Here is a 13,013-nt window from a genome sequence, read left to right as displayed (position 1 = left end):
ATTTCCCTCCATTTGAACTACTGAATAATATTTAGACTCTAAATTCCTACTTTGTTGTGTCCTCCATATTAATGAATTCAAATGATTGGATAATTCAAAATCTTTTAGTTCAGAAACCAACTTTGAATTTTCTGTAGGCTGCAGTGGCATTTAGATAATTGATAAAATGATCATTAGTAAAATAGTTCATAACTTTGGGTTTTTCATATTACGATAGGTTGTTTCTAAGCAATCCATAATCTCCTGCTATTAATATAACGGCAAAACACAGCAGATGCTGGAAATCCAGAATGAAAACAGAAAATTATGGAAAACCCAGCAGGTCTGGCAGCATCTGTAGAGAGAGGAATAGAATTAATTAACTGTTTCAGACACACTGCAAGCCCATTGTTGTGACATCATATTACAGAAGCCAACAGATGCATATTATCAGTTGACTGTCAGAGTTCCGACTGTTCTCCAAACCGCCGAACCTCACAATAGTAAATCTTCAGTGGAAATTTCTGCATTCCGTATATTTTAAGGAAGGGATTTGAACAATGGTGTTGAGTTTTGGATTGTCCACAGTTGCTTTATCATTGGCCTATTCCGAATCATGCAGCCAACTGAATGATTTATTTTGGGCTGCACACTTGCTAATTGTGTGATAATCTGCATTTATGTAGCATCTTTAATATAAAGTAAATTGTTCCTAGGCAAAGGATAGATGGTGAATCAGTCAGAAATGTATTCTGAGGCTAAGAGATAGTTATTAGTGGGGCTGATTGGTCGCAATGTATTTTAAGCACAATCTTAAAGGAGAAGAATTTGAGAGAGAATTCCAGACAACTGTTCTTCGAAGGCTGTAGGCACAATGCAAATAATGAGCAAAAGGAGGCAAGAAAGTACATGGTAGAATTAATAGGGTGGGAGAGGAGATGCTAGAGTTAATAGATAGGTAGGGAAATCTGAGGCCATAAATCAATTTAAACATAAGCATTTAAAATTGGATACATGGGACCTGGATGGCAAGGACAGGAAATAATCAATGAGCATGATATGATGCCGGCAGCATTTTTTATTAAACATGAGCTGAAGGTTTAGGATAGGACGCTGGGAAGGAAAGTATTGCAATAGTTGAGTCCAGAGGTGATAAAGCCAAATGAATTTCTGCAGCAGATGGGCTGTTGTAAGGATGAAACATGGCTGGTGAAACAGAGGCGGTGAAAGCAAGCATTTTTTTGCTGGAGAGGTTGGAGGGTTGTAAACTCAACCTGCGACCATAAAGAGGCAAAGGTTGCAACTAGTCTCGTGCAGGCTGAGATTAGTGTGTTGGGGGGAACGGAATATGTGGTAAGAGTTTGTAGCCAAACAAACAGTGGCTTTATTCTAGCCAGTGTTTAACAGGAGGAAATTACAGCTCATCCAGACTGACAAAAAAGCAGTTACAAAGTTGTGAGAGAAGAAGAGCAAGTGTTGCCAACATAAAGTTTCCCAGGTCTTTGGATAAGGTTGCCAAGACACAGCATGCAGTTGAGGAAGAGGAGCAGTCCAAGGTTCAATATTTGTGAAATTCCAGGTGAGAAGTAATGCTTTGGTGATAATAGGATAGATAAGAATAGAACCAAGTGAAGAATGTCCCAACACACTAGACATGAAGGAGAAGTATTGGAAGGCTTTAACATGGTTGACCGTGTCAAAGGTTGCAAACACATGGAATTGTGCGAAACGTGTACATATTTGGGAGGCAAGACAACATTTTAGGATTTGAGAGAAGAGCAAGTTTTTATATGGATGATAGTTTACAAGGACAGAATGGTTAAGGGTAGGTATTCTGCAGAGTGGAGTGGGTGTTCACGGAGAGCTTCGCATTGCTGATCAGTAATCCATATGCTCACTAAAATTGCGCGAGGAAGTAAAGGCAGATGGGGCAGGGAAGGCAGGTTTAAAGACATGCTTGGTTGTTGGAGGGGAAAAAAGCAGAGGGTCAAAAGGTGATACAGTAGCACAGTGGTTAACACTGCTGCCTCACAGCACCAGGGACCCAGGTTCAATTCCTGCCTTGGGAGACTTGTCTGTATGAAGTTTAAATGGTTTCCTCCCACAGTCCAAATATGTGCAGGTTAGGTGGGGTGACAGGGGAGTGTGCCTAGGTGGCATGCTCTTTCGGAAAGTTGGTATAGACTCGATGGGCCCTCCCTCTGCATTGTGGAGGTTCTATGATATCCTTGCTCTCCAAGATAAACTTGACTAATGGTTCTGACTTTGGCAAAGGAAAGTGAAGTCTATGTAACGTGTGTGTGAGGTTGCCAGTTTGCATGTTTATAGAACACAGAGAACCATTCTCAGCTGGTTTAGACCAAGACTAGTTGTACTGCTCAAGTGTAAATATGGGACGAGAGAGGTACACATAGGTCACTCCTTCCTGACACAAATATAGAATAAGTATTGTTATCAAAATCTGCTTGTCCGCTCTGTGCCATCCCAACATATTATCTCCTTGTTCAAATTCAGTCCCTCATCTCATATTCTGGTATAATGCTGTGATAATTTTGAAAGCCAGACTTTTGAACATCTTTCTCCAGATCTCCATGAAAATGAAAACAAAAGGAGTGCAACACACCAGAATGAGAAATACTGAAAAAAAAGTGTTGCATAGACATACAAGCAAATATTTGAAAAGTATATGGGCATACAGAACAGAGAATAGACACAGAAAAGGAAATACACCAGAGTGTGAATGAAAGAGATAAGAGTGGACGAGGACAGGTGCAATTAAGAGTTAGGCTAAAAAAGGTGTTATTCCCATCAGTTACCAATTCCACACACCCTTGTCCAACTCTATCAACTTCAACAGAACTAAGTCACATAAAATATGGTAAATATAATAACATTTAAAATAAACATATTCCACAAAAAGGCAAAATCCAGCTTCATCCCCCAAAGAATTGCATAAGCAAAACGTTCTGAAGAGTGATACCAGTGAGCAATTAAAGGTCAACAAAATTAAAATTTGAGTCATCTTGTAAAAGTCAAAAATTTGAGCATGAAAATATATGAATTTAATATATGAGTTTAATGAGAAGCATTCACTAATCTGTACAATGCCAAGTTACATTGCTCCTCGTTGAACTCCCTGTTTATGAACTTTCTCCCTTTGATGGAGAGCTACTTCCACGCCTGCCTCTGGGCTCCGTCCCAGGATCAGGCCCACAGACGGAGCTCTGCGGTCAGGCCATCAAACCAACTCCACCAGAGTTTTCCGAAAATACAGACACTGTGAAGTAAAAGTCGCAGCTTTTTTTACAATTTTTTAAAAAAGACACGAGACTCCAGTATAAAATTAAGTAAGTGAGCCTTAACCCGCTCACTTATATCCTACTTGAGGCAGTGTCCTCCTGGTGCAGGTCTCCTGCTTGCTGCTCCGCCATGTTACCAACAGTGACGTGAATAATTGGTGGGGAAGGGGAGCTGTCAGAACCGCGGGTGCGCTACTCCTGCAATGGATTCTGGGGATTGTAGTCCACTCGGGTCCGCTGGCCGGAAAGTATCGGGAGGCAGTCTAACTCCCAGAATGCCTCATGCGTAGCAGAGTTTTGTTTTGAGCAACGACATCTCGATTCGTCGCACTGAGAAGGTGCCGTGCGTGAGGCCCGTTTGGTATATTTGTCGTGAGTATACATCTTGGCGATCATTTCCCAGCAGAGCTGTGGTTATTGTCATTGCGTGGTTGATTTGGAGGAGGCCCGGGCTCCTGGAGTATATGTGGTGCCGACAGACGCCACTTGTCATGCGCACAACCCACCGTGGAGTCGGGCGGGTCAAATTTCCCAACGTAGTGGGGGCTAAACCTGGCAGCTGTGGGTTCCCAACCTCTGGGGTGACGAGTAGGTACTTCAAACTACTTGCAGTTGATCGGAACCAGAAAATGCCAGCCCACGCGTGGGCCAGGCAGCAATGGAGAAGATAATACAGAAGACGCCACAGCTGAAAGGTCCACTCACAGGACGGACCGGTAAGTGGCCACTTGGCCCCTCGAACCACTTCTGCCGTTCAGAGAGATCACGGCTGATCTGCAAGCTAACTCCATCTACTTGCTACATAAACACGTAATAGCATTGGTCAACACAAATCCATTCATTTTGAATTTAAAATTAACAATTGAGTGAAACATCAATTGCTGTGAGGAGGAGAGTTCCAAACTTGTATCACCCTTATGTGCAAAAGTGCTCCCTAAATTGCACTCGTGTAAATTCTGGTTCTAGTTATTATACAATGCCCTCTTGTCCTGGTGAAAAACTATTCTTTATTATACAATGCCCTCTTGTCCTGGTGAAAAACTATTCTTTATCTACAAGCTGTAGCAAGGACTCTTGGCATTCCAATTAGGACACCAAAAGACCAGATTTAATGATAATACCATGATGTGGAGATTCTTACAATGATAATACCGACAGTTCTACTTTGATTAGATTACAATAAATTAACATTGTTATGGGTCAGGGTTTAAAAACTCAAGTGTATTATGGAGTTCACCTGACCTATAACTTATGTTGAATTTGGCTAGGGTGAACACAAGAGCCCTCACTTGGTGTGATTCAACAGTTTTCCCAGACACTTCAATCAAAGTAAATTTTATTCTAAGAACAGAGTTAACATACATACATATAAAAAATAAAAACAAATAGCAAGAATTATTATCAATTACAAACAAAGACATTATCTATGTTTAACATTTAATGAATTTGTTCCAATTCAAAAACAAAATCCCATAAACCAAACCCCCTTTTCAAGGGCATGCATGGCCCAGCACTCTGCATTTTCACTGGAATAAGACTGGCTTTCCCTGAGATTTTGACCCCGTCTCACCAGTAAGTCTAAACCCTTCCGGAAAGCAAACAATATCTAAAGCCACCACCAAGGTGATTGTTACTGGAACAGATATTTAAATTGAAAATAGAGAGAGACAGGCCAAACACTTCTGTTCTCTGTCTGAGTCCACAGCACTCAAATGTGAAAGCTAAACCAAAAAACAGCTCACAGAACCACAGCCCAGCTCCACCCACACAGTGACATCACTGAAACCATGTGATAAGACAAAACCTTTCTTAAAGTGACACTCGCATGATAATATACCAATCATTTGTTACTAGTTATCCATGTCCAATCATGACTATTGATTAAGGTTGCATCATAGATGTATTTAAAAATAATTAACCAATTATAATTTTTTAATAAACATTTTATTGAAGTATTTATGGTTTTATAACAGTGACAGTAGAAACAGTGTAATTACAGATATAAACATACTGCAAAACCCGTCTTCCTCTCTCACGGGTCCCACCTTTTCTAACCCCTTACTCTAAACTAAACCCCAACCCCCCCCCAGACCCCCCCCCTTTCTGCTGACGGTTAATTTTCCCTAAAGAAGTCGACGAACGGCTGTCACCTCCGGATGAACCCTAACATTGACCCTCAGGGTGAACTTGATTTTCTCCAAACAGAGAAAGCTAGCCATGTCAGATAGCCAGGTCTCCGACTTCGGGGGCTTTGAGCCCCTCCAAGCTAATAGTATCCGTCTCCGGGCAACCAGGGAAGCAAAGGCCAGAACTTCTGCCTCTTTCTCCTCCTGGGTTCCTGGGTCTTCCGCCACTCCGCAAATCGCCACCTCTGGACTTGGCGCCACCCTTGTTTTCAATACTTTGGACATGACGTCCGCAAACCCCAGCCAGAATCCCCTAAGCTTCGGGCATGTCCAGAACATATGAACATGGTTCGCTGGTCCTCCCACACACCTTGCGCACTTGTCTTCCACCCTAAAGAACCTGCTCATCCGGGCCACTGTCATGTGAGCCTCGTGAACGACCTTAAACTGTATCAGGCTGAGCCTGGCTCATGTTGTGGACGCGTTGACTCTGCTCAATGCATCCGCCCAGAGACCGTCCTCTATCCTCCTAACCCCTCTTCCTGTATGTGTTTCGGCTCCTTGGGCTGTGCTTCCTCTGACCCCATAAGCTCCTTATAAATGTCCAAAACCCTCCCTTCTCCCACCCACACTCTGGAAACTACCCTGTCCTGTATTCCCCTCGGTGGTAGGAGCGAGAAGGCTGTGACCTGCCTGTGTAGGAAGTCTTGGGTCTGCAGGTACCTAAACTCATTCCCTCCCGTCAGTTCAAATTTCACCTCTAGTTCCCTCAAGCTGGGAAAGCTCCCTTCTATAAACATATCGCCCATCCTCTACCGACGACGACGACGACACCCCCCCCCCCCCCCCAAACCTTCAACCACTTCTGAACCATGGCTATATTTGCCGCCCATGGCTATATTCGCCGCCCAGTAATAATTACCAAAGTACGGGAGTGCCAGCCCGCTCTCCCCCCACCTGCGCTCCAACATCCTTTTTTAACTCGCGGGGCCTTACCCACCCATACAGAGCACCTTGTTGACCCGTTTGAAAGAATACCGAGGAATAAAGATGGGGAGACACTGAAACACAAACAGGAATCTCGGGAGAACCGTCATTTTCACTGTCTGTATCGTCCCAGCCAGTGACAAGGGGAGCACGTCCCATCTCCGAAAATCCTCCTTCATTTGGTCTACCAGCCGGGCCAGATTAAGCTTGTGCAGCCGTTCCCATTCCCATGCACCTGGATGCCTAGGTACCGAAAGCTTCCCCCTACCACTCTAAACGGCAGCTCCCCCAATCGCCTCTCCTGCCCCTTGCCTGGATCGCGAACATCTCGCTTTTTCCCATGTTCAATTTATAACCCGAAAACCGGCCAAATTCCCCCAGAATCCTCATAATTTCTTCCATCCCTTCTAGTGGATCCGACACATATAGGAGCAGATTGTCTGCATATAGCGATACTCTATGTTCCACCCACCCCACCCCCCGCACCAGTCCCATCCAGCCCTTTGAGGCTCTCAATGGAATTGCCAGCGGTTCTATGGCCAGTATGAACAACAGCGGGGAGAGGGGGCATCCCTGCCTCGTTCCCCGATGCAGCCTAAAATAGCCCGATGTCAGCCTGTTTGTCCAAACACTTGCCACAGGTGCCTGATACAGCAGCCTGACCCAGTCAATGAAGCCCCGCCCAAATCCAAACCGCCCCAAAACCTCCCACAGATAACCACATTCCACCCGGTCAGATGCCTTCTCTGCGTCCATTGCGACCACTACCTCTACGTCCCTACCCTCTGGGGGCATCATGATAACATTCAGCAGCCTTCTTACGTTGACCGGCAACTGCCTCCCATTAACAAATCCTGTCTGGTCCAAGCTAACAATTTGGAGTCTACATTTAATAGGGAGATCGGTCTGTAGGACCCGCATAACTCCGGGTCCGGGTCCTTATCCCGCTTCAGGATTAATGAGATAGTGGCCTGTGACATCGTCGGGGGCAGCTCCCCTCTTTCCCTTGTCTCATTAAATGTCCTCCTCAGCAGTGGCCCTAGCATCCCAGAGAACGTTTTGTAAAACTCCACAGGGTACCCATCCGGTCCCGGGGCTTTACCCGACTGCATGGCCTTCAGCCCATCTGCTATCTCTTCCAGCCCTTCACCAAGTCTTCATCAACCTTTGGGAACTTCAGCCCCCCCTAAGAATTGCCTCATCCCCTCCGGTCCAGCTAGGGGTTCTGACTCATACAGCCTGCTGTAGAATTCCTCAAACGCCTTATTGACCCCAGCTGAATCTCCAACCAGGTTCCCATCTCTGTCCCTTACTTTCCCAATCTCCCTAGCCGCCTCGCGCTTTCTAAGCTGCTGCGCAAGCATTCTACTGGCTTTCTCTCCATATTCATAGATCGCTCCCCCCTCGCCTTCCTCAGCTGCTCTACTGCCTTCCCTGTAGTTAACAAGCCAAACTCCGCCTGTAGCCTCCGTTGTTCCCTTAGAAGCCCTGCCTCTGGGGTCTCCGCACACCTCCTGTTGACCTGTAGTATTTCCTTTATCAGTCGGTCCGTCTCTGCTCTGTCTGCCTCTGGGGTCTCCGCATACCTCCTGTTGACCTGTAGTATTTCCTTTATCAGTCGGTCCGTCTCTGCTCTGTCTGCCTTCTCCCTGTGGGCCCGTATCAAGATCAGCTCCCCTCTAACCACCGCCTTCAGCGCCTCCCAGACCACCGCAGCCGAAACTTCCCCCGTGTCATTGACTTCCAGATAGTTCTGGATACATTTCGTCAGCCGCCCCCACACCTCCTCATCCGCTAAAAGTCCCACATCCAGCCTCCAGTGTAGGCGCTGGCTACTCTCCTTGCTCATCTGTAGTTGAATCCAGTGCGGGGCATGATCCGAGATTGAGATCGCTGAGTACTCAGGTCCACTACCCCCGTAAGTAAAGCCCTGTTCAGGATAAAAAAGTCAATCCGGGAGTACACTTTATGAGAGTACTCCTTCACTCTCAGCCGCCCAAACCTCCATGGGTCCACCCCTCCATCTGCTCCATAAACCCCTTTAGCTCCTTTGCCATTGCTGGCACCCTGCCTGTCCTTGAGCTGGATCGGTCCAGCCCTGGGTTAATGACTGTGTTGAAGTGCGCCCCCCCACCCCACCCCCACCCCCACCCCCACCCCCACCCCCACCCCCACCCCCACCCCCACCCCCACCACCACCACCACCACCACCACCACCACCACCACCACAGGGGGTGGAGGAGGAGGGAGAAGGGGAGGAGGAGGGAGTGAGGTGAGGGGAGCGTGCGGGACGGGAGGGAAGGAGCAAGGGAGGGGGAGGGGGAGGGAAGGAGGAGGGGGAGCGAAGGAGGGGGGAGGAGAAGGGTAAGGAGGAGAAGGGCGAGGAGGGGGACATGAAGGGGTAGGGGGCGTGAAGAGGAGGGAGAGGTGGTGGAGGGTGGGAGGGGGACGGGTAGGGCCGCGGGGGGAGGGGGACGGGAGGGAAGAAGGAGATGGATGGGGCAGGGGGAGGTGGTGAGGGAGGAGGGGTGAAAAGGGGGGGAGTAGTGAAGCAGGGGAAAGGGGAGGGGGAGGGGAGCAGGGGGGAGGCTGGAGGGGAGGTGGGGCAGGGGAGAGGGGAGGAGGGTGGGAAGGGGCGGGGGGGACGTGAAGGGGCGGGGGGGACATGAAGGGGTGGGGGGACGTGAAGGGGCGGGGGGGACGTGAAGGGGCGGGGGGACGTGAAGGGGCGGGGGGGACGTGAAGGGGAGGGGGCGTAAAGAGGAAGGGGGGAAGGGGAGGGGTGTGGGGGGTGGAGGGTGGGAGGGGGGTGGGGAGGGAGCAGGAGGGGGGTGGGGTGGGGGGGGGTGAAAAGGGGGGGAAGAAGGGGAGCAGGCGGAGGAGGGGGAATGGGCGCAGGGGGGAGGAGGATGGGGGTGAGGATAGTTGGGAGGCATCTCAATTATGCCCTGACCCACCTCGGGGCCCACTGCGTCAGGGCCACACTTGAGCAAACGTGCACCAAAGGCCATGGGGGGTGGGGGAGAGGTGGTTGGTGATTTTGTCTTCCAGCCCATTAATTATACTGGCGCGGGGCGGGCAGCGTGCGGAGATGGTCGGCGGAGGATCGGAGCACTGCTACATGTTTGCCACCAAAACTGTTTTTCAAGGGACATTCCGTTCTTTGCCTGATCGAGAACCCCAATCCTGGCATTAAACAATGAAAAATGCACTCCAGTGTTGAATTACTGGAGGTGTTATTTTGTGAAGAGTCTTTAAGTCAAGGTCCCATCCAGCTACTCGTGTAAAATATCCCATGATGATCTGAATATTTGGATAAGATCTTCAATTCAAATGTTTGCCATTTGCTTTTTCAACATTTGAGAGGCATCTCTGCATGCCAAGTGCATTGGGGCTGCACAGTGCCATAGTCCCAGATTGAATTCCAGCCTTGGGTTACTGTCTGTGTGAAGTTTGCACTTGAGTTTCTGAGTGGGTTTCCTTCAGGTACTCCATTTCCTCCCACAGTCTAAATATGTGCAGGTTAGATGGGGTTATGTGGATGGGCAGGGGTCGGGTGCATCGGCAGGGTTCTCTTTCGGAGGGTTGGTGCAGGCCTCCTGCGCTGTAGGGATTCTGTGGATTTCTATGGAAGTGGGTGTTCACTCGTATTTTTAAAAAGCTATAATCTCACTACACGTGTATTAAAGTTCTGTTCTTAATAGGACAGTGAAAATATAACCAATTGAAACATGTAAGATCCTTAGGGAACTTGACAGGGTGGGTGTGGAAAGGATGCTTCCTCTTGTGGGAGAATCTAGAACTTGGGGTCACTTTTTAAAAAAAATAATTTTAATGAATTTTTTACAGAAAATATAAAAATATAACAACAAGTATAGCAACAAGCAGTAATATGCAACTAACAGCCCCATAACACCCACAGTTCCCCCCATACCGTAACATCACATGTATCACACTCCCCCCCCCCCCCCCCCCCCCCAAACAAGAGAACTTAACCATAAATTAAAATTAAATAAATCAAATTTAAATAAAATAAGCAAACATAATCAACGCCCCCCCCCCCCCCCCCCCCCCCCCCCCCCCCCCTCCCGGGTTGCTGCTGCTACTGTCCCAGTACCCTATCGTTGAGCCAGAAAGTCGAGGAAAGGTTGCCACCGTTTAAAGAACCCTTGTACCGATCCTCTCAGGGCGAATTTAACCTTCTCAAGCTTAATGAAGCCCGCCATGTCATTGATCCAGGTCTCCACGCTTGGGGGCCTCGCGTCCTTCCACTGTAGCAAAATCCTTCGCCGGGCTACTAGGGACGCAAAGGCCAGCACACTGGCCTCTTTCGCCTCCTGCACTCCCGGCTGAACTTGGGGTCACTTTAACAATGAGGGCACCCATTTAAGACCGAGATTAGAAATTGTTTCTGAGGGTCGTGAGTCTTTGGAACTCGCTTCTTCAAAATGGCATGAAAACCGAATGATTTACTATTTTTAAGGCAGAGCTAGATAGATTTTTGATAAGCAGAGGGGTGAAAGGTTATCTGGGGAGGCAGGAATGTGGAGTTGAGGTCACAACCAGATCAGCCATGATCTTATTGAATGGTGGGACAGACTGGAACCGAGTGGTCTCCTAACTTGCATGTTCATATGTTAATAGATGATGTGATTCTTTGGCAGCATTTCCGTGTTTTAATATTGATTTAGGACATTTTTCACTCTCTTCAGCGCCACAACTGAAAAAGTGATGTCAAGAAAACATTCAAAGCACAAACGCGAGAGGACTGAGTCTCCAGCAAAGAAAACAAGGTCACAGCAGCACCGCCATGATGTAAGAACAGTGTGGTTTTTCTTTCAAAGTATCTGATATTTTTTGCAGCATTCCATGCACCACTGACTTCCACATACTGCCAGTGAGGAAGATCCAAATAGTTTATTTTCTACAATGTTAATTCTGTACAGGCGTTTTTTTTTTGGGTCGCAGTGAGATGATTGTGGGGAAGTTATCTTCTGAAGTCCTGTATTTAGTATATTGTTTAAATTTGCATCAGCAGCTTTTAGGGGTTCCTTGAATTGATAACTGATATTACAGACCTCATTGTTCTTAGCTCTGCATTGATTAGTGCACGGACAACAGTACAGTTGCCAGCAGATACTGTGCTGCCATTGGGCCTGACACATGTTTTATGTCTAATACTCTAGATGCAAATATATCTTTCCTTGAGTGAATAGTCTTCACTGTACACAATTTATTGCAGATTCTTTCATATCTAATCTTCACATGTAGTAAGTTAACACTTTAAGACAAGAAACAATACAGGCTGGGGGGGTAATTTATCTGGTTTTAGTGTGTGCACATGAAAATTGACATGAATGAAATAATGAATTAATTTTGAAATACATTGCCATTTGTTAATGTTGGCAAACAAACCACCTTAAGTAAACAAAGGGACAAAGAAAATGTTGTTTCTGCCAGAACTTTTAAGACTACAATAATTATTTGGCCAAGTGCTGAAATTTCAAGTTAAACCATGCCTGAAAATAGATTATTGCATTCATAGTGTGAAGCTTGTGATAGTTAATAATAGATTAATAATAGATATGAGTCTCTTTTGAGAGTGGTTGTTTGAATTCTGGTGTCAATAGTAACTTGAGGAATCTGAATGACAGTTAGTGCTGGTCTCTGACTGTGTGTCACAAAAACAATACTCACTGAATGGTGAGTGTATGTCATAATGGCAGTTTCCATGGAATGGTGACTTGTTTACTTCGGGTTAAATCTGTGTCGGTTACAGTTTAATGAAAACTGAAAACTGTGAAGTGACCCCAGAGGCGGTTTAGAATATGTAAAAAACACTAATTAGATTGACGAGGAGGCAGTGTATCTCAAGGACATCTAACAGGTAAAGGAAGTAAAATCTATGGTACACAATAATCATCCCTAGTGAACTACTTAAAGTAGTGGCTAAACGTACTAGGACCAGAAGGCAGCTGTGGACTTTCCCTGAAGGACAGATCTGTTGGACTGGTGTTGATGGGAGTTGGGATTGTGTGTGCGCATCTGTGTCAGATCTTTCATTCAGGATTACAAAGAACAATACAGCACACGAACAGGCCCTTCAGCCCTCCAAGCCTGTACCAGTCATGATAACAACTGTGGCCAAAACCCTCAGCACTTCCTTGTGCCATATCCCTCTGTACCCATTCTATCCATGTATCTGTCAAGATGCCTTTTGAATACCGTTAATGTGTCTGCTTCCACAACCTCTCCTGACAATGTGTTCCAGACACTCACTACCCTCTGCGTAAAAGACCTGCCTCGCACATCTTCTCTAAACTTTGCCCCACGGACCTTAAACCTATGCCCCCCTGGTGACTGACCCTTCCTGGGAAAGAATGCCAATCTATCCATGCCTCTTGTAATCCACTTTCAGGTCACCCCTCAACCTCCATCTTTCTAATGAAAACAGTCCGAGTCAATTCAGCCTCGCCACATAGCTAACACTCTCCAGACCAGGCAACATCCTGGTAAACCTCCTCTGCACCCTCTCCAAAGCCTCCACATCCTTCTGGTAGAGTGGCGACCAGAATTGTGCGCAATATTCCAAATGCAGCCTTACTAAGGTTCTATACAAGTG

The 13,013-nt window shown here is 46.8% G+C and overlaps 2 protein-coding genes across 11 annotated transcripts in view; one reads left to right on the top strand and one right to left on the bottom strand.

Moving 5' to 3' along the window:
* Positions 1-3,562, bottom strand: part of trmt1l (tRNA methyltransferase 1-like) — an 82,073-nt gene extending 78,511 nt beyond the window's left edge. For 5 of the 6 annotated variants that reach the window (XM_038794635.1, XM_038794637.1, XM_038794636.1 and 2 more), the window contains exon 1: positions 3,362-3,562. In XM_038794635.1, the coding sequence (XP_038650563.1) occupies positions 3,362-3,410 (49 nt within the window). In that variant the 5' untranslated portion in view covers positions 3,411-3,562. Of the gene's footprint in view, positions 1-3,350 lie in introns of all 6 variants that reach the window. The other variant, XM_038794640.1, reaches the window with a different exon arrangement.
* The window catches only part of swt1 (SWT1 RNA endoribonuclease homolog), a 266,421-nt gene continuing 256,891 nt past the window's right edge, over positions 3,484-13,013 (top strand). For 2 of the 5 annotated variants that reach the window (XM_038794631.1, XM_038794630.1), the window contains exons 1-2: positions 3,579-3,650; positions 11,104-11,206. Coding sequence is in view for 1 of the 5 variants with exons in the window: in XM_038794629.1 (XP_038650557.1) it covers positions 11,123-11,206 (84 nt within the window). In the remaining 4 variants the exon portion in view is untranslated. Of the gene's footprint in view, positions 3,651-11,103; positions 11,207-12,091; positions 12,279-13,013 lie in introns of those variants that run through there. The other 3 variants (XM_038794633.1, XM_038794632.1, XM_038794629.1) reach the window with 2 other exon arrangements.

Source organism: Scyliorhinus canicula, chromosome 4 (assembly GCF_902713615.1).
Source record: "Scyliorhinus canicula chromosome 4, sScyCan1.1, whole genome shotgun sequence".
NCBI classification, from domain to species: Eukaryota; Metazoa; Chordata; class Chondrichthyes; order Carcharhiniformes; family Scyliorhinidae; genus Scyliorhinus; species Scyliorhinus canicula.
The sequence above is the reverse complement of the archived record's forward strand: the minus strand, read 5'-3'. Positions and strand labels throughout refer to the sequence as shown.